General features: G+C 41.8%; 1 protein-coding gene across 5 annotated transcripts in view; it reads right to left on the bottom strand.

The window, feature by feature from the left end:
* The window catches only part of FOXRED1 (FAD dependent oxidoreductase domain containing 1), a 31,335-nt gene that overhangs the window by 8,448 nt on the left and 974 nt on the right, over window positions 1-21,913 (bottom strand). For 3 of the 5 annotated variants that reach the window (XR_006104791.1, XR_006104793.1, XM_042476916.1), the window contains exons 2-11: window positions 17,203-17,450; window positions 15,114-15,224; window positions 12,327-12,445; window positions 10,855-10,949; window positions 9,916-10,017; window positions 9,745-9,821; window positions 8,579-8,739; window positions 6,649-6,778; window positions 5,931-6,035; window positions 4,156-4,442 (exon numbers count right to left, since the gene is read on the bottom strand). Coding sequence is in view for 2 of the 5 variants with exons in the window: in XM_042476916.1 (XP_042332850.1) it covers window positions 4,188-4,442; window positions 5,931-6,035; window positions 6,649-6,778; window positions 8,579-8,739; window positions 9,745-9,821; window positions 9,916-10,017; window positions 10,855-10,949; window positions 12,327-12,445; window positions 15,114-15,224; window positions 17,203-17,450 (1,403 nt within the window). In the remaining 3 variants the exon portion in view is untranslated. Of the gene's footprint in view, window positions 1-1,621; window positions 1,824-4,155; window positions 4,443-5,930; window positions 6,036-6,648; window positions 6,779-8,578; window positions 8,740-9,744; window positions 9,822-9,915; window positions 10,018-10,854; window positions 10,950-12,326; window positions 12,446-15,113; window positions 15,225-17,202; window positions 17,451-21,913 lie in introns of all 5 variants that reach the window. The other 2 variants (XR_006104792.1, XM_042476918.1) reach the window with 2 other exon arrangements.

Below are 21,913 nucleotides of genomic sequence, written 5' to 3'. Positions count from 1 at the left end.
CCTGTCCTGCCTAAACAAGGGCCTGGGTTTCCTCATGATCGTTTTTGTTGTGTTGGGTTTTTTATGGCTTATGTTTTTAACAGGTTTTAATTTTTTGGAAAGTACTAACGTTTTAACTATCTTTTTCATCTGTCATAAGCTGCCTTGAGTCCCAGGCTGAGAAAAAACCCAGGATAGAAACAAACAAATAAAAACAATAATTCGCCTTGGGAATTGCCATAAGTCATAAATGACTTGAAAGCACAACAGTAATTTTCTCTCTCTAGGTCCAAAGGGCAAAAACAGAATTATTTTGCCTTCTAGATGTTCTTAAAGTGCAGCTGCCACCAACCTTAGCCCACATAGCTAAGGATGTGGAATGCTGGGAGCTGCAGTCCAATATCTGCAATGCTGGACGATTCTCACCCTTTCTCCGATGTACGCATTCATCAAAGTCGTTTACAGTAACTTATGACAGAAACTGAACCTAATCTTAACTTTACGTAATTCAGGAGAAAAAGTAGTCTGAAACACTTGTAATTAGTGTCAACATTTATATGTATTATTTATCATTTAAGCATTCTGACATGTAGTTATAATATATAGCTACAGTATACTAGGATTTAGTAATATGATTTAATATGTAATTATTATTTTTATGTTTCTATAGTTTTTTGCTAGAATAGAATCATAGCGTTGGAAGAGACCCCAAGAAGGGCCCTGATTCAGTCCAAGCCCCTTCTAGTGCCATGCAGGAACTCTTAATCAAAGCATCCCCATTGACAGATGGCCATCCAGCCTCTGCTTAAAGACCTCCAAGGAAGGAGACTCCACCAAAATCTCAGAGGAAGGAATGTGTTCCAATGTCAAACAGCTCTTACTGTCAAGAAGTTCTTCCTGATATTGAGGTGGAATCTCTTTTCCTGGAGCTTGCATCCATTGTTCTGGGTCCTGTTCTCTGGAGCAGTAGAAAACAAGCTTGCTCCCTCCTCAATATGACATCCCTTCAAATATTTAAACAGGGCTCTCATATCACCTCTTAACCTTCTCTTCTCCAGGCTAAACATCACCAGCAACCTAAGTCCTTCCTCATAGGGCTTCATGGTTTCCAGACCCTTCACCATTTTGGTCGCCCTCCTTTGGACACATGGCTCCAGTTTCTCAATGTCTTTTGTGAATTATGGGGCCCAGAACTACACAGAATGTGGTACAGTGTATTTAGAAGAGTAATAAGTATGTTAAACTGATACATGAGTTGGAAGCCTTTTAGTTTTATGTTTATACACAATATAACTTTCACAATGTGATGGGATGGGGTGATTATCGAATACTATATAGTTTTGGGTTTTGTTTTGTCTTCTGCCATGGGTTTTTCCTCTTTCCCCTCTTTTTTCTCCTTCCTGTTTAAGTATTTTTAAATAATTTTATTTCACAATTGTTAACGGTTAAGTCATTGTTAAATATACTTCGCTATTAAAACCTAATAAATCCATATTAAAAAATAAACATTCTGACATGTTCCCACTGCTATTAGATTATATAAAAGTACCTACAGTATCCATAGGGTTTGGTTTCAGACCCCCCCCCCCAGGGATACCAGAGACCATGGAAACTCAAGCCAGTATTTGAAATGCAACATTACCTGTGATGGACTTAACAGGTACAGACATGGTGCCAGGGCAGGTGTGGAAGCAAGGCCTGGGCACCAAGCACACCTTCTTCTTGCTTTGGCTGCCCTTGGAAAAGTGGAAGTGGCGACTGGGAGGGCAGCAGCAAGTCTCGAGCATCAGGTACATCTTGTCCCTGTTTCTCGATGGGAGTGCACTGGCCACTGCTTCTGCTTTCTAAACAAAATGAGCAGAATGACTGCAGCTGGAGGAGGAGGAATGCTTGCCTGGCACCCAGGCTTTGCCACCACAGCCTCCTCAGTTGCCCTGGGACTGCTTCCTGACCTGGCTGCAGTGAGTTGCAGGTAAAATGGATAGGTAAATGTTTCTTCCTTTCAATTTGTCATGAATCCCTTTCATTCATGCATTTATTCATTTAGGGATTCATGCCATAAGAGTTTTAGGTTTAGGGTTTTATTTGGGTTAATGTAGATTAAGTTTATAGTTGGTTTAAATGTTAGATTTAATATGGGCTATTACAAAGGGCTAGGAAGAGGCAGAGTGGCTGTTAAAGAATGCTCTTGTTTGTTAAGACTGGAATGTGGGGGAGGCTTGGTCTTCAAAGACTGGCCTCTGTGATGGGAGGGGGAACATAGCTACGTGGGGTTATGATGTTTGGTTTCTTATATTGTTATATGAGGTTATTTTTATGTTGGGGATGATGGAGTTTTATATTAAAGTTAAACATATATGCTGTTAAGTTTGAATATTCATTAAACCTGTTGTGACTCTAAGATCTGTGACTCAAGGCCACAGGTGCATTAGAAAGGATAAGGTGCCTGAGAACATACTGTAATTGTTTTGAAGAGCTTGCCAGAATTGTCGACGGGAGGACATCCCTTTGCGCAAATGAGATGTCCAATGAATTTGCTTTATTGGTCAACGGGGTGGGGTTACTTTATGAGGTTATAAAAACAATGTGTTTATGCTTTCCCTCATTCCTGACAAAAAAGTCACTTCTGTTGCATGTGTCTTCTTCTTCAATAAAAGCTCTTCCTTTTTCATAGTACTGCCTTTTGTGTTGCAAGAGGGGCTGCAACTGGGAGCCTGACACAATCTGTGGTTGCTCAAATCCACAGATACTGAACCTGCAGATACTGAGGGCCCATGATAACAATACGTGATGTGCCGTATTTATATTCAAACTGATACATGTTCATAAAACTGTATTGAATCATTCTGGTGTCTGATTTATACTGCCATAGGAGCTGATGAATCAAAATTTCAATTGTATTGATGTTTTCCGCCTTTAGCATTAACATTGATAAAACAATGTTCTGATCACTACAAAAAATGATCACTGCTACAATCCCATATCACCCCCTTGCCTTTACAAAGGCTATTAAGATGGATCTCTTCCAGCAGGCCTTTCCAGACTAGGCTAGATCCATGGGACTGCCTCCTCCTTCAGGATCGACATCAACATCGCAACCTGAGAGACATCCTCTCCTCCAGAAGAACACTCATTTCATGTGCCAATCTGCCCACAATTTTAGTGTATTCGCATCGGAATGTTTTAAAATTTTTGCTGTTTAATCTTTTTTATGGGTTGATTAACTTTTTTATTGGCGGGGAAGGTTGGGTTTTGGGGGGTTTTAATTTTATTTTTCAATTGTATGATGCTGTAATTTTATATTGTTGTAATTCGCTTTGATTCCATTGCAAAAAAGTGGAATATAAATAAATAAAAATGGTGGTATCCAGACGGGCGCAAAGTGCCAGCCTGGATACGCCTTTTACAGACACCCCGCAATCCTAGCATGTAAATGCGGCATTGTAATGGCGGCGCCTGTCTACATGGGCGCTGCCATTACGTCATGGCTGCGCGGCAACTGAACAGCGCGACGCAGACCTGGCATCCTGGCACCACTGTAGGGCGCTTGTGCCGCCCTTTCAGCGGTGCCAGAAGGAGCTTTGTTTTGGAGCTCCATGCGTATTGCTGGTGCGACCTTTAAACAGCCGCACCAGCAATCGCCAGCAATACAGAGATTCCCTGCTGCTGTCGGGCATGAAGCCCCAATGACACCCCTTTCCAGGCCACAGGGAAGTGGCATTTTGCTATCCATTGGCTCTCCATGTGTTCTGGACTTGAACTCCTAGAAGCCACATCCAGCACGGCTAATGGTAAAGGACTATAAGAATTGCAGTGCAAACTCCCAAGCGATTATGGGAGCTCTAGTCCACCCATCTGGAGGACCAAAGGCCCTCCACTTGCCAAATGAATGTTATTCTCCAATAGCCTTTTTCAGAATCTTAGTCACAGCCACTTGGCACATATTCAACTCTTGCCTGGGCCCAAAAATGCACCATGGGCTTCTTTAAACCAGGGTTTTGTCTTGTGCACAAGTCCATTCAAATGAAGGGGAACTTTGAAATCCACAGCCTCAGAAACAGGACAGGAAACTGTGTGGGGAAACAAAGTGGTCGCAATACAGTGGTGCAGGGGCTGATGGATCCGAATCTGATGGAGGTAATGGAGATGGAAAAGAAAAAAAAAAGTGGGACTTACCACCAAAATGGATTCCCAGTTCTGTGATGCTTTTAGATAATATTCCTCTCTAGAGCTTTCTCCCCCTTGATGAGTCTGTTGAAGGAAAATGCCTCCAAGTTGATCGTCTTGTATTTGCCATCCAGGATGAGCTCAGCTATGGCTTGGCCAACAGCTGGAGACTGCTGCAAGCCATGCCCACTGAAGCCGGTGGCAAAGTAGAGGTTTTCCACCAGCGGATGCAGGCCGATCACAGCGTTTTGGTCAAAAGTATTGTAATCATAGTAACCGGCCCAAGAACTCTTCACCTGTCAAGAAGTAAAACCAAGCTCCTGTCAATTACCCGTCACAGCCAATATCTACATATTATATTCTTTATATTATTATTATTATTTCCTTACCTGCCTCGCCATGGATCAAGACGAGGAACAACAACAAATCAACAAATTCTTAACAGTTAACAACACATATCAATTAAAAGAACAGACAAGGCACATGCATATTAAAATTATCCACATTTAAAATTCATAATTTAAAATTTACATTTTAAAATCATCTGGATAAAATCATACGGAAGAGACTGGTCTTTAATGCCGTCTTAAATTCAGACAGCATATTCAGTTGTCAAATCTCTTCCAGCAGGTTGATTTCAGGAAATATACTGCATAGGACCAGAGTCTACAGAGTGGACTGCAAGGGAGAAGGTAATCCTTTGGGTAAGCTGGATCTAAATCACATGAGGCTTTAAAGGTAACAACCAGCACTTGGTGCCTTGCCTGGAAACTAATTGGCAGCCAGTGGACTGATTTTAATATTGGACTCCTGGATGTCCAAATTTCTGTTGTGCCTTATTTTAACTGTATTGTTTTTTATCTTGCATTGTAAGCTACCTTGGGTCCCAAACTAGGACAAAAGGGGAGTGGGATATAAGTAAAAAGAACACCTCCACAGATCAACAATTGACAGGATATTGTTGATGAACTTAAAAGGCACAAGCAACACATTGTGTATTTTATACAAGTTAACTTCAAAAAATGCATTCTCAGAAATACAGTCATCTTGTAGCAATGCATATGCTTAGCTTATTTTCACATCTTCTATACTTTCCCTATTCTTTTCTTGCAACCATACTTTTAAACTGCTGGTCTATGACCACAATAAAAATGAACTGAACATATTTGTAAAATCATTAAAAACATTTTAAAGAAAAGAGACAACTGTTTTCCTAAATATAGCAGTGACACAGACCAACCTAACCCTTTGTATCATAGTATTCTGCTTAAATCTAGCCACCTCCTAGCTGAGAACACTTTTGAAAAGGAAGGCTTTTAAAGCTTCTGCCATTCATACCCTGACACTAGAGGGGAAAATAAAACAGAGCAGCCTTTAAAGAAAGTCTGGGCAACTTCAATGGCCCAGAGGACAGCACACAGAGTTGGCCAGGAAGGTGGGCCTGTACATGTCCATAGGGAGATTCTATTAATGCTTTGAGGTTAAACTGCTAAGGAAAAGAACAAGCTATAACTGTGCTCAACTCTCTGCAGTGCTACAGGGAATGAAGGCATATTAAAATGATTCTTCTAACATGTTCTTTTTCCTAGACCTCTCAAAAGAATCGTATCTATATGCCCACAGCAGAGTCACAGCATTGTATGTGTCACAGCAGAGCTGAAAGCTGCTCCTGGTTATTTTATCATGCCTGGGAAGTGTTAGGCTGGCACTGTGCTTTAAAAGGAAGTTTCAGAACAAGGAAATTCTTCAACCTCCTTCCATCAGATAGCTTATCATTACTTTACCTTCAAGGATTCAAAGCAGGGCACCCGGTGGGCCAACTTAGGCCAGACCTTCTCCTGAAAAAACTCATGATCTACAGCCAGGTCCTGGATATCTGGTTCTTCCTCCTGAGAAGAGAAAGCAGACATTGTAACCTAAACAGAAAAGTGTATATGAAGCACTAGAAAGTACAAGCTGTTCACATGAAGAATGCAACAGCTGAAAACCTTGCTTGTACCCTGAACTTCTCTTTGGTTCAGTTGCAAGGTAGGTCCTCCCAAAAGGATGGAGTGCAACTCACAGATAATGCCTAAGTCCCATGCAGCCTGAAACTCTGGTGCTTTGCAATTGCTAAAGATGCCATCAAGAATGAGACAGTGTGTGGTGTAGTGATTTCAGTGCTGGGTCTGGATGAAGAAAACCTTAATTTGAATCCTTTCACAGTCATAAGCTTACTGGGTGGCCTTGGTTTATTCAGATAAAGTCTAACCTACACCAGCACACACATATATGTCACCCTGAATCCTTTGATGGGTGAGTGATAAAGGGCTTTCGAAAATAGTAGGTGCTTTACAAATGAATAACAAAGGATAACAGCCAACAAGCCAGGTAAGTCCTGTAGCTTTGTTGTGAGATCACTTCCCTACATGCCAGCTATTGGAATATCTGTAGTGCTCCCTGTTCGGGCGGCTGCAGTGTTTTCCTTTAGATCAGCTCCTCATGAAACCACAGGAAACTCACTTCTGTGGGGCTTATGCCTCCAAGGTAGTTGCCACCCAGACCTTCCCTCCGGCAGTAAGCTCCTGTCGTGTCTATCAGAATGGGGCATGCCAAGCCAGGCCCATCCGGACAGTGCCACACATAAACATACCTAATGGGGCAAGGACAAAGAGATATTTGATCCAGCATTAAACAAAATAGCCAAGAACTAGGTTAATTGACAAAATGCAATTTCCAACCTTATTTTATTTATTTATTGCATTTCAAAGATTCATATCCTGTCTTCCTCCCTCAATGGGATTCTAGGTAGGTGTAATTCTTTGTTTATTTACGGATTTCACATCCTGCCTTTCTCTTGGTGTGTGACGCAAGGTAAATCTTTTTTGCAGCTAAAGCAAAAAGAGATATTTTATGTATTACATAGCCATTGGTAACTATCAGGAAAAAAAAAAAACCTGAACTAATTCTACAAGACAGCATCCATTTCCATAAGTCAGCAAGGGTTTCAAAACAATCTCTTAGGCTCTATACAGACAGCCAAAATAAAGCTGTTTCGAGTCACTTTGGAGGTATGGTGTTTCAATGATGCATGCGTTCGAAGAGTCTGGAAGCTGCACCAAAGCTGCACTCCAGTCCTTAGGACTGGAGCCTGGCTTTGGTGCGGCTTCTGGACTCTTAGGACACAAGTATCATTGAAACACCATACCTTCAAAGTGACTCGAAGCAGTTTTATTTTGGCTGTCTGTATCAGGCCTTAGGTTCACATGTTCACAAGGAAGCAAGAGCTAAGAAGGAAGCATGAGAACAGAGCCTGAACACAATAAAAGAACTTCTGCCTTTTCAGAGACCAAAATAACAATTTTGATGGCAACTTCTAAGTTTAGGGTCCATGACAAGAAGAACAGAATCCAGTCCCAAAAGAACATGGCTTTTGTGACTTCTGGCTGTTGCAAAAATATTTTAAAGGGATGTGCTGTTTTTTGCTTACCATTATTATAACTGCTTTTTAAATTGTTGTAAACTAATATTTTAATATAATAGCTTATTTGATGTTTAACTTCATGTTATGCCTCACTTTAGCTGTATTCTGTGTAACAGCAAGTCACCTTGAATCCTTTACATTACAAAAAGCTGATGTAGGCTTGATCTGATAATAATAATAATAATAATAATAATAATAATAATAGAATTTATTTATACCCCACTCAATCACTAGGAATCCAGACGGCTTACAACAGTAGGGAAATACAAAGCAATAGCAATAAACAATAACAATACACATAAGATAATAAAGCAATATAACATAGCACTACATAGCAAAAAACATAACAACAACAGTAATATTGTAGCAATTCAATAATGACAAAAGCCTAACACTGATTATTACATTCAAATCAATAATTATAAAAAAAAATCCCCATTTCCAACCCCTCATTGGAAAAAATAACAAGCAGATGCCAATAAACAATGAAATAATAAAGGAAATACAGTACAAGTTACAACTTTACCGTCAATGAAATTACAATAAAAGAATTACAATCTAACAACCTGAAAAAAGGGGAGACTAATAATTAGCAACAAGATAATGTTCTTCTTAGTATTGCCCGAGGCTTTATAGACCAACGCCCAAGCTGAGTTGGTCCAGGGCTGGAGGAGGGGGCAGGATGTTAAAGAGCCCTTGATAGATATTGATAGATATTGCAGCTCAGCAACATCTGGAGCAAACTCTATCCTGACTTAGGAGAATAAAGATCTTGTCATGTGTAGCAATGCAGAACAGAATGGAAGAAATGGATACTCTAGCCCTTAACCCATAAGACAATCGCATGTATTCTTGTCCACCCACCACTATCTCCCAAATCTAAGCATCCAAATATATACCACTGCTGAGACCAAAGAGGCACATTAAATGTGGTCTTCAAAATATTATAAATGTTGTCTTTAACCACACCTTTTCTTGGGTTCCACTGGAAGCTTGACCCCAGATACTGAGTCTGGAGGCCCAGTCCCAATACCAGCCATCTCTGCCACTCTGCTTGACCAGGCTCCTGCTGCATTCACCACTAGGGAACACTGTATTGTGGCATACTCAGTACTGTTGGGCATCTGGACCTAGATGGTGATACAGGAGGAAAGAACTCATAACTTTTTCACTTGGTACACAGAAGACATCTAAGAGTGATGATGCCTTCCGGGCAAGAAGAAAGCAAGCAAGCAAGCAAGCAAGGGAGATAATCTAAGATTCATGAATTTCCACCAGAAATTCAAGCATTTGCTGCTCCATGAAAGTGGTAGATGACATTCCAATGTATTTCTTATTTTTCCTTCTCACCGAAAAAAGTGGTATTGCTACTTTCAAGCCAGGCCTATCTTGTTTACTATAAACCTCCTTTTCAAATCACAACTTCACTTGAAAAGTACTCCCCAAGAGACTAGTTGAACAGACACAAGGAACGCTGCTGTGACATCAGTCTATGTTCAGTGTACACATATGGCAGCCTAAAACTGAACTCAATGTTGGCTGACAGTGAGGAAGGGTGATCAGGCCTATGGGAAGTAGACCACAAACAGTCAATGACAATAACAGTATCCATGTAGCTCCCTGTGACCGAGGCAGCCTTACCTCTTCCTAGAGTCAAGAAAGCAGACAGGTAAGCAGGAATGAAGCTTGCCTTGAGACCAGAGTCAAGCCTATCCTTGTACAAAACTGGCCCTTAAAGTGTCTGCAACCAATGCAAAATGCATCTCACACCTATGTTTTGACACAACCAGAACTTAGAGGCAATAGTGAGTTACATATTAAAAACTTCCACTCAAGCCCAAAACAGACAGCCAAACAGAGCAGCGGGAGATTGTGCTGTTGCTCTTTGCCTTGGAGCTGCAGAAACCACATGTGCCCGGTCCTAATCCGGGCAGCTGCCGTGGTCCTGAACCGAGCCACCAGAAGGAATGAATTTTACCCACTCCTTCTCGACCCGCTTCTTTGCAAATGACACAGCCTCAGAACAGCTTCAGGCTGCGTTCAGGGCGTGCATCATGTAAACAGTGTGCTCCCAGCATAGTGTGAAGCTGTGCCATTTTGCCTGTGTATATTAAAATAGCCCAAGTATGACTTACATTAACATTCATGATACGGGAGTAATTAATATACTCTCCATCATCTGTCACCATTGCTTTGGCATCTGAAGTGAAAGCTGAAGGGGTCAGAAAACATATAGAAATAGCTGTAGTTAGATTTTAGTGGGAATGAAGGTGCATGATAGCAATATCAAGAAAGGAAGAACTCACATGTCACTTCACCACAGCTCTGATAGACACCCATAGATATTGCTTTGCTTCGGAAGGCATTCAAGAGGCTCCAAGGGTCAAACCAGCCCTCATTTTCTAAGCCTAAAGGGAAAGACAGCATAAGACACCTGAAAGAAATTCTGGTATAGACTCACAATGGCTAAGCACTTAAATCACCTGCAAATTCCAAAGTACTCTAGATATATGCTCAGAGGATCAAACAGAATTAGAGTAGCATTTTTACTTGTCTTTCCTAACAGAGATGCTCGAGACAGACAAGGTATATAAAGTTTATAATATTTTGTGGGTTTTTCAGGCTATGTAGCCATGTACAAGAAGTTTTTTTCCTGTTTCACCAGCATCTGTGGCTGGCATTTTCAGAGAATAATGGCACGGAAGAGTTTTATATAAAGTTTCACATAAAACAGGAATGGGGAACATGTGATTCTACAGATATTACTGGACTGTTGTTCCTAATATTGGATCTGTAGTCCAGTGCTGGCTAGAAGTGATGAGAATCACTGTTCAACATCATCAAGGCTTCATGTTTCTCATTCCGCTAAAACAGGTACGTATGTCACTTTACACACTCTTGGGAGCAACCTGAATCAAGTTTACTCTTACCTGTCCAGAATATCCTGAAGTTGTCCCTTTGTGGCAAAATACAATGTGATAGTACTGAGAAACAATTTGACCATGCAAGTTTAGCTATATGATAGTAAAATGGGGGTAACAAACAGGAAGGTGATAATGTGTCCCCAAGGAAGAGTACAGTGTCAACTTGGCAACTACCAGGAATAATAATCAGGCTTTCATGGCTATTCCCACTCACTTTCATAGGAAAATCACACAACATTATCTTTTGCCCTCTGACCCTTTACTCGATTTAACAGTGCCAAGGCTAGTGTTAGGGCAGACAGGAATTTAAGAGTCCAGTACCACAGGATGCCAATGCCACACCATCTGTATTCATCCATGGATATTTCTTTTTTAGTTGTGCTGGTGAAAGCAGGGACACCTTTGCTCCTTCCTTCCTGAAAGAAAACATTAAAGAAGTCTTATGAAAATGTGAATTTCTGGAACCTTGGGAAACTATCACTAAGAGAAAAGACTTGCAGTGGTTAATCAATGCAACCATCAGCTAAACAGTGGCTCCCATTAAGGAAAACAGGGGAGGGGGGCATGTTATTTTCAAAGTCACAGAAAGGATACTTGTGAAGGGAAGAGGCGGGCAGGCTCAGGGATTCATTCATTTATTCATTTCTAGCCTGCCTTTCTCCCAAAAAGGGACTCAAGTTGGGTCACAATTTCTGCTTTGCAGGAGGTCCTGTGAGAAAGGGTCCAACATTGACACCTGTCTCTGACAGACAGCAGATAGGGAAATGATGGCAGTCAGATAGGGCACAGATGGCCTACAGATAGGGAAAAGAATGCAGAGAGAATGGGGAAAAGTTGTAATGGAGCTAGGACACTCTGTCAGGGAAGGAATTGAATAGGGTTTTGGGAAGCTGTAAATGCTTAAATAGTGCAAGGGCTAATATCCGATCTAAGCTATGTATCCATGAACTTCTACTTCTTTTTTCTTTTTTACAACTGTGTCTGGCTGTTTCTGTTACGTTTTGATGGAGAGCCTCATCACACTTATCAGAATGAACCCCCCGAACAAGACATCGACTGGATCCCTTTGAGGCCTAAGGACCCAATCCAGGAAAGGATGTTGAGGGAAAAGGGCAAGGTCAGTGACAGGAGCCTTAGGGTTGGAACTGTGGAGTCAACCTAGAGAGGGGATCCATCCGCTACTTTTTAAACAGAAGGTGATTTAGACATTTTACATGACAAAAACCAACATAAATCGGCAAAGAAGGGAAACAGATTTCAACCTCCAATTTTCATTTATCCTCTAGATTTATATCCTGCCTGTTCTCCAGTCACCTCATGCATATATGATGCTTCTCCCCACATTAACAGGGTTGTTGTGACAATAATGGGGAGTGGGGAGTCATGGAAACATTAGCGTCTCTTAAGAGGACAAGCCTGATTTTGCAAATGGAAATGGATGCTCACAACCTCCACCAACCCCTAGGGACAAAAGTAATAGCGGCGACAGTTAGCCTGTAGCTAAGAAAAGCAGTGGTAGGAAACAAGTTGAAGACCATCATTCCATCTTCTTTAGACTACAGTTTCTATAGCTTAAAAACAGAGAACCATACAGACTATCACAACGGAAAGGAACAGAGAATTTGGATCTTGCAAACCAGGCAGCGCTCTCTATCAGGAGCCATAGTGGATTAAAGACCAGACATAATAAGAAGAACATGACATTGCTCTTGACCTCCTGCACTCAGACATCCAATCCAGTGCCTCTTCTCCCCTCAGCCTCCTTCACTTATCCAGTTGTTCCAGTGTCATACCTTTGAACTTGCACATTCTCCTCAAGCACTGCAGCTTTTTCATCTGAAGCCAGGAAAAGATAGCCAGAAGGATTAAACTGAATATCTACAGGTGGCTGGCCGACAACATGAAGGTATTCCTGTAAAAAAAGGATAGTGCATTTCCTTTCCAAGGTCCACTACCTTCAGGCAGAAATGAAGTGGGAACTTAAGTAATGTATTCAGCATTGATACAACCCCTTTCCAGAGGCTACTATAGGTGAAGACCTAGGACAGAACAGTAGCTTCTAAAGGTAAGACCTGACCTGCTTCCTATGTCACAGTGTGAACAATCTAAGAATATTTACTCAGAAGTAAGCAACACAGTATTCAGTGGAATATTCTCTACCAAGAAGCAATACACCAACAAAGCTACTTTGGACTACAGCTTTGACAATTGTGCTATGGATCACATTTTGGGAGGTGAGTTATAAATTAAATGAACAGAATGGGCATTACAGGGGAGCTAACAAAGCCTGGATGGTTTATGCAAGAGAATAGGCAAATGTAAGAATTACAGTGCACCCGCTCCATACGCCGCTTCCTGTTTACGGAGAAGCTGCATCACCATTAAATTATTGGTGCACGCGCACCACACCACCTCAAGCACAAGCCCCATATTGAATGGGGCCTCAGCTTATGCACGATTTGCCTTACGCCGGGGGAGGGCAAAATGGATCCCCCGCATAAGGCAAGGCTCCACTGTTTTGTAGTTATGAAAGAAGAAAGATCCATTTCAAGGAAGAACAGCTTTTGAAAAGCCTGTATTGTAACATTCCCAACAGCATGAAAGCATGTAAATTTGGCCATAAACTCATATAGGATTAAGTTGCTATCTCTCCAGCCTTTTGTAAATCCTACAACACTCTTAAAGCCAGATCTTACATGCCTAAGATACATCCCATTTGGATTACTGCGATGTGGGGCTGCCTCTGAAAACTGCTCAGAAACTTCAGCTGGCACAAAGAGCTGCAACGAGGTTGTTAACCGAAGCTGGCTACAACTTCCTTGTCACAACAGCTCCACTGGCTGGTGGCCCATTTCTGGACACAATTCAAAGTGCTGTTTTGACCCATGAAGCCCTGTAAGGCTTGGATCTAGGTTATTTAAGGGCCACGTATCTCCCTTTAGGAGCCCTAAAAGCACTGAGACCATCAGGAGAGGCCTTCTCTCTGTCTCTGCCAAACAAGAGAGAGGGCTTCTTGGTGGCTGCTCCCAGACTCTGGGACTTCCTCCCCAGAGAGGAAGGTTGCCCCCGTTCCGGCTTTCCTTTCAGCAGCAGATAAAAACAACATTATGCACCAGGTTTCTCAAACTTTGTTGCCGCCGCGGCGGCGTTTTTGAAAGGGGATGGGCCAGGTGAGAGCGGCCCCTCATAAGCCGGCTCGCCGGCCCCCCCGGAGAGGACGCCACCCGCCCGTCCGCTTCCATCTGGGCTGCGGCCCAAGGGACTCCCTGCTGCCCCGGAGGACGCCGCTGCCTTTTTCCACCTGGCAGCGGCCCGGTGAGGACTCTTTGTTGCCGCCGTGGTGGCGTTTTTGAAAGGGGAGGGGCCAGGTGAGAACGGCCCCTCATAAGCCGGCTCGCCGGCCTCCCCGGAGAGGACGCCGCCCGCCTGCCCGCTTCCATCTGGGCTGTTGCCCAAGGGACTCTCCTTTACCCCTATACCATCGGGGAGGAGCGCCAAGGACAATTGCCTGGCGCCGCCGTTGCGGCCTTTTTGGAGGGAGGGAATTTGAGAGGGGGGGTGCAGGTTTTACTGTCAGGGGATTGTTTTTTGCATTGTATTATATTGTTTTTTCTGCATTATATTATGTACTGTAATTTTACATTGTTGGCATTGTATGGTATTGTGTACGGTTTCCTCTGTGCATTGTTTGCTTTGTATTTTGAGATTTTGTTGTAAGCCGCCTTGATCACACCCTGTGGGGTATAAATAAAACTAATAATTAATAATAATAAACTGACTATGGTTGGATTTTAAATGTTGTTCAAGGTTTGTACAGAGTTTATAATAAATTAAAATTTTTAATCTGTAATGTTTTTGAATTTTTTCAAATGGTTTTTTAAAAAATAATTGTTTTTTTCAACTTTGTATCTAAATTTTAAGGGTTTGTATTGTTTTTAACTTGTACTGTTTTTACATTTTGTTAGCCATCTTGAGTCTCTTTATCGGGAGAAAGGTGGGATAGAAAATAACAACAACAGTTTAAAAGAGATCAGACTATAACTAACATATAGAGAGCTGAACCTGTTCTTGGGAGGAGGCATCTCAACAGAGCTATTCCATTCATTTGACTCCCAGAACAACTGAGTCAACTAAAACAGAAGCAGTTCAGCATAGACCCCAAGGGCCCTGATCCAGTCCAACCCCATTCTGCCCTGCAGGAAATCTCAATCAAAGCATCTCAATTGAAAGATGGCCACCCAGCCTCTGTTTAAAAACCTCTAAGGAAGGAAATGACAAAACTCCCACAGGGCAGAGCTGCAGCATCAAATATACCTGATCATTCGTGGGAGCTTCTGTAGTTTAGGAGTTACAGATTAACCACTTATCTGGGCATCTGGCCATCACTGTATTCCTGACTAAGGATCTATAAGCACACAATGCCATGCTTCCTCCTCTGAGGTGAGGCGATGGCCCATTTGCTTGTTCCATGGAATCTGATGGGGGGCTGTCAGAAACAACTGAAGCAGGCAAATAGCAAACACATAAGTGAAGTTCTTCAACTCCAGCAATCTCACAAAAACTGAGCCAGTATGACATACGTCGATTAGGCGCAAGAAGTTTGCTGAGAACAGGCTCATCTGGATATTTTCTGGCATTGAGTACTGCTGCCGTATCCCCCCGACAGAGAGAACTGTGGATGCTTTGGGGTACTATAATGAAAAAGAGAGAAAAGGATGTGTCACTTACGGTACAATTAAATACTCTGGGTAATGTAATACATTAATACAGAGTAAAGGCAGGAAAGAAGGAAAAAGAACTGTGGGAAAACTCCACTGGTAGCCAAAGTAAAGAATCCCCACATCTTGCTGTGATGCCTTAATAACCATGCTAACTGATACATTCTTTACCACTTCGATAGCCTACACTGAAAGGTGGCCTTGACAAGGGATTATATTTTTGCCTATCCCTTCATGCAAGGCAATATACATGGTTTTCTGTCCCAGTCCTGTCAGGTAGGACAGGATGAGAGCTCAGGTAGGCCACAATAACTGGCCCTAAGTCAACCCACAAGCTTCAAGGCTTAAGGCATTTCCAGAGAGATGGGGGTGCTAAACTACCAAAATAAAAACAAGACTCTTGTGGTGACTTAAAGGCTTAATTGCTTTTCTTTACTAACATATGATTTGTGAGACTTTAAGGTCCCAGAAGACTTTATTCTCTTGGGGCTGAGCAGGCAATCCCAGCCAGTGATCCCTTCTCCTGGGCCAACAGCCCAAAATGCAATGCATTATTTACAGGAAGAAAATAAATAAAGCATTAAAATTCAACAGTTAGCAATTAACATTCAACCATTAAAATTAATTAATGACTAATTAATCAAAGAGATAGTATGGAGGAAAATTAAATTTTGAAGGGTACTACAAACGAAATACATGCATTGTTATAAAGAGAAAGAGGAATAGCTTAGGAAAACATGGGAGGATGCTTAAGCACAAACCATAAATATCCAAGAATGGGAAAATAATAATAATAATAATAATAATAATAATAATACATTTTATTTATATTTCCCGCCTCTCCCTGCGGATCAAGGCGGGATTACAACCGATAAAATCAAACGATACAATTACACAGCCCATACTACATAATATAATCAATTAAAACATGCTAAGATACAATACAATAATTAACGAAGCCAAATCGTCATCTGTTTCTGTACTGTTGAATCAGGTGTTAAAAAATTCTATAAGATCCACTATAAAAGATCAGGCGGATAGGCCCACTGGAAGAGAAAAAACTTGGAGTCATCGTCATTTTAAAAACTGATCTATACAGATAAGGAGAACTGTTATAAATTAGTTTGGAGGTAAATACTACTTCGATAGACTTATTCAAGGATGTGTTGGAGGAGTTGTGAAGAAACTGGTACCTATATTCATAAGTGGTTGTAGAGCTGTAAAGAAATTTTGGCAAATAGTATTTAAAGAGATAACAGAAATTGAGTTAGAAATATGTCCAAGGATAGAATTGTTATCCATATATGATAAGATTAATTGCACCCAGGCTATGAAGGATTTAATTAGAAATTTACTAACCGCAGCAAAATTATAGCAAAACAACAACAATAATAATAAATAAATAAAAATAAAAATAAAAAATGGAAAATTCAGGAAGATCTGCAAATACAAGATTGGTAAAAAGAAGTACGGCAAATGGCAATTAATGATAAATTAACATGGGGAATCAAAATCAGAGAAGGAATAATGAAAAGGAATGATTTTGATGCACTATAGAAGATCTTTGTAGAAAAGGTCTTAGTAAAAGAGGAAGGTAACTCCACAAGAAGAGTTACAATTTTGGAGAGTAGAATAACATGAAGATACTAAGCTCTGAGGATGGGCTGCACTTTGTTATAGTGATAAGTTAATTTAGTGGAATTATGAATATTATATTTTGAAAAAGGATAGAAATAAGAATGATGGTATCAATATTCTTTTGAAAACTATTGGTTTAATTAACAATAAAAGGTTTAATATGAATAAGATTTAGTTAACAGAATTAAGAATAGATAATTAGTGTGATTTAGAATGTATTGTATAAGATTTTTTTCCTTCTTCATTTTATGTATGTTATATTATTAATAAAAAATTATTACAAGGCAATTAATGACAGAAATCGAGAGCCCACCATTTCCAAGCGCGGCGGGTCACTCACACTGAGGTCCCTTTCGACCACTACCACGCGGATGGCCCCACTCCTTGGTTCGTTCCTCTTCAGCCAGTAGGCCACTGACCACCCGATCACCCCTCCGCCAACAATGACCACATCCGCCTGTTCGGGAGGCAGCTCTCTCCAAACAGGCAAAGGGCTCCAGTCGCTGCCAGGAAACGCCTCCTTCGCCTTCTTGCGGAACTTGTCCAATTCCTTTGGCAGATCTGAGAAGCGTGACAGAGGGTTACCTAACTGTGCTCAGTCACTTAGTCATTGAAAGCCTTGATCTATCACCTGCCACCTTCTAGGGACCTCAAGGTGATGCACAACAAGTCAAAATACACAAAAATTTCTAAAAACAGACTGAATTAACTTCTTAAGGACAATTTAGAAACAGGTAGAAAAGATATCTAGGGAAGCCACTCCAGGGCTGGGCTGAAGCTAACAAGGTGAATTTCAGCAGGGAGAAATGTAAGGTCCTACACCTGGCAGGAAAAAATGAAATACGCAGATACAGGATGGGAGACACCTGGCTAAACAACAGTTCATGTGAAAGGAACTTTGGAAACTTGGGCATTTTGTGGCATGGTGGCAGCGATACTAGGGTTAGGAACCACACACCAACTGCACGTTCCCTAACCCTAGTATGGACTGGAGCACTAATGGTGGCTTCCCGTGTACATGGGCACCGCCATTGTGACGTAAGTGCCACGCAACATCTGCTTGGCTCTGCACAACGCTTATGTCTGCATGGCACCACGTGTCACTTATGTCACGAGTACGCCAGTGGCGCACATGCAACATCACTCCTGCACCATAAAAAGAACTTGGAAATACCAGGTTCATTTTACACCAGAGGGAAGCCTCTGGAGGGAAATAGGCCTCCAGCAGGCCATCCCTTTGGGGCAGCCTGTACCGCACCTTAGTAGACCACAAGCTGAACATGAGTCAGCAGTGTAATGCAGCAGCCACGGAAGCTGCTGCATTGTATCAACAGAAGTACAGTGTCTAGATCAAGGGAAGTGACAATACCACTGTATTCTGCTTGGATCAGGCCTCACCTGGAACACTGTGTACAGTTCTGGGCATCTCAATTCAAGAAGAATGTGGACAAGATGGAGGGTGGTCAAGATGGTGAGAGGTCTGGAAGCCATGCCCCATGAGGAGCAGCTTCGGGAGCTGGGAATGATCGGGGGGATCATGACAGTCATGTTTAAATATCTGTTGGGCTGTCATTTTGAAGAGGGAACAAGTTTAATTTCCATGTCTCCAGAGACTAGGACAAGGAGCAGTGGATTCAAACTACAGGAAAAGAGATTCCACCTAGATCTGCAGAGGAACCTCCTGATGATCAGAGTTGTTTGACAGTGGAACACACTCCTTCCTCAGAGATTATAGTGGCGTCCACTTCCTTGGAGGTTTTTAAGCAGAGGCTGGATGGCCATCTGCTGGGGATGCTTCAATTGCAAGTTCCTGCATGTCAGGACTGGATAGCTCCTGTGGTCTCTTCCAACTATGATTTCTAGTTCCTCCACTATTGTTTTATGATCGATATCCAATACATTCTATCTTTCCGACACATCCACATGTGGGAGTATGTTCTTGGATTTTGTGCACATTTCAGTCACTTCTTGAACCTTTATACATTTTAGCCATTCTGTATGGAGCCAAATGCCACCTTAGAAACATTTTATAATTGTTTCCCTTATAAATCTTGATAATCCATATCCATGGAGTATATTTATTCTTTCTTTCTATGTTTTTCTCATTGATCCAGATTTATTTTACCTATATTCTGAGCCCATTTTATCATACTATCTCCCATTTCATCATATATTTTTGTATTCTCTCTTCTTATTCTGTATTTCAAAGTTTTTGTATAAAATATCCACACATCTCAGCTTTACTTGTAAAACTGTAACAACAATTTCCTTTTTTAGATTTTCTTGCTGTTTGTCTCACTTTTTGAACAACTTTCTCATTCTGTAATAGTTTTTCATCTAGTATCCATATGTATTCATTATTCTTCTCTTTTACCTTTAACCATATTGGGCTGTGGTTTGATATAGTTCTTGGCAATAAACCCATTTTAATGATCTTGTAACCTATTATCTATCTGAGATAATGACTTCTGACTTTCGAAGGTATAATATTTTGCATAGTCACATTATTTGGTAAGGAACCCAACAGTGTGTACTATTGCCACAGTTCCAGCCACCACCAAAAACTCATCAAGCATTGGAGTTGTTGCCCAAATCTGGGCTATTGCATCTTCAATTCTGCACTTTGGATTTCATGCGCTGTTCCATCCTACAGCCTTCCAAGGGCAAACCTTCCTAGTGTCAGCAACATAGACCTTTGAACGCAAGAGCATGCAAATGGTTGATCATTTCCTACAATTTACTCAGCTTTAAACTCTATTAATAAGATAGCAGACATTTTTAATACTGTAAGAATGGAAATGCCCAGCCCTGGAAATCTTGGCAGTGGCTTTATGAAGCCAAGCTGGGAAAGAGTGAGAGAGAGAGGTTTAAAGTCTAACAGTGGCTTTGCAGTGGGATTGACTTCCATGTAGGAAGGAGGCCTTGGCTTCCCAGGTCTTGCCTCAGCCTTTGCTAGTGGCATAGGGACACCATGGAAGATTTTAAAACATTAAATGTTTCTTCATTTCAATGTTCTGATACTGAACCCCAGATATTGACTCAACATGTTGATTGGGGATGAGAGAGATAGAAGAGCGTGCAAACTTTCGAATTATTAACAGAATATGGACTTTGAAATGCTTTTTACCCAGTGAGCTCATCATCACTGGAATAAGGCCCAATGCATTTAATTTCATGGATTTTGTGGGTTTTTCGGGCTATGTGGCCATGTTCCAGAAAAGTTTCTTCCTGATGTTTTGCCAGCATCTGTGGCTGGTATCTTCAGAGAATGCTTGCCTGGAAAAATTGGGTCTATACAGTGGTGCCTCGGGTTACGAAAATAATTCGTTCCGCGGCACCGTTCGTAACCCGAAAAGCCTTCGTAAGCCGAAAACCCATAGGCGCTAATGGGGAAAAAAGCCGCGGCTCCATTTAAAACAGCGCCGGAGTTTTTCGTAACCCGAAAAAACTTTCGTAACCCGAAACAATCCCTATGGGATTTATTCGTATCCTGAAAAATTCGTAACCTGGGTATTTCGTATCCCGAGGTACCACTGTATATACTGTGTGAGCCTGGGAATGCAGGAGCGATTTGCATGTGTATTGTTCTGTGCTAATAGCAGGCCTCAGCTTGAGAGGCTAATGCAAACGAGGATTAATGTCTGCTAATTGGTGATCATGATCTGCTGGGAAAGCCCCTGACTCTGAATGGTTTCCCATTTGCATTTGCTGAGTCCTAATTTTGCTATTCCTCAGGACTGGTAGCCATATTTTGTTCAGTTTAAGGGTTTCTTCTTTCTGGTTGAAGTTTATCCAGATGTTTGTGGATTTCAATGGCTTCCCTGTGCATCCTGACATGGTAGTGGTTGGCATGGTCCAGAACTTCGGTGTTTTCAAACAGTATTTTATGCCCAGGATGGTTTGTGGCATGTTCTGCTACTGCTGATTTTTCTGGCTGGCCCAGTCTGCAGTCAGGGACGTAGCTAGGATTTTAGGAAGGGGGGGGTCCAGACTAAGTGCCACCATTATAATGGGGCTTGAGTGCGGCAGCACAGCAGCACACACCATTCATTTTTCTAATGGAAGGGGGGGTCTGGACCCCCAGATCCCCCCCCCCCCCCGGCTACATCCCTGCTGCAGTGTCTCTCGTGTTCCTTGATTCTTGTTTGCACACTGCGTTTGGTGGTTCCTATGGAGACTTTCCGCAGCGCTTCCTGCGACTATGAGAGGGTCTCTCTAGTCTTTGGCTGAGCAAAGCATTTGCTGGATTTTCTTCATCAGTTTGTAAACCATTTGCAGGTTGTGCTTCCTCACCACTTTGCCTATTCTGTCTGTGACTCCTTTGATGTATGGTAGAAATACCTTCCCTTTGGGTGGCTGCCTGTCTTCACTCCTCTGGGTTTTCCTGGGCCTGGCAGCCCTTCTGATGTCTGAGCTGGAGTAACCATTGGCCTGTAGAGCCCGGTTCAGATGCTTCAGTTCATCTTCCAAGAAGTGGAATTAATTTCAGTCTGCAATCACTTTCTCTACGTTAGCTTAAAACAACATATAAACCACACTTACTGCTACTTCCTTGCAGGTTCTTTAAAAGCAGCTTTTCCTGGAGAAAAAACTTATGATCTCTAAAGCTTACAGGAATTGTGTTTTGTGTCACCTTACATACTTAATGCATATAATACACTGCAGTTACTTACTTACATACCCATGTAGAAGTCTAGAAACTTTAGTCAAAAAACTGACCCCAAAAACCTGGGGTCTTATCCACAGGTCAATGTGAACATTGTATTTCGGCTCAGAAAAGGGAACATCCCTGGTGCTTGGCAAAAGTGCCATGCGTCCTGGAGGCAATGCCTGCCCTGTGCTCTCTCTCCCATCCAGGCTTCAGGCTGAGCACAAACAGTTATGCCTGCCAGAATTTTGTAGGTGCTTTAGCATTGTTTCCCTTTGCTTCATCATTTAGATTCTTTGTTGTACGTCCCTAAGTTTTACCCTTGGCTTCCCATATCAAAATCCTGCCCTCCTCTTATACACAAAGTCGACTTATA

This window comes from Sceloporus undulatus, chromosome 6, assembly GCF_019175285.1.
Source record: "Sceloporus undulatus isolate JIND9_A2432 ecotype Alabama chromosome 6, SceUnd_v1.1, whole genome shotgun sequence".
NCBI lineage: Eukaryota > Metazoa > Chordata > Lepidosauria > Squamata > Phrynosomatidae > Sceloporus > Sceloporus undulatus.
The sequence above is the reverse complement of the archived record's forward strand: the minus strand, read 5'-3'. Positions and strand labels throughout refer to the sequence as shown.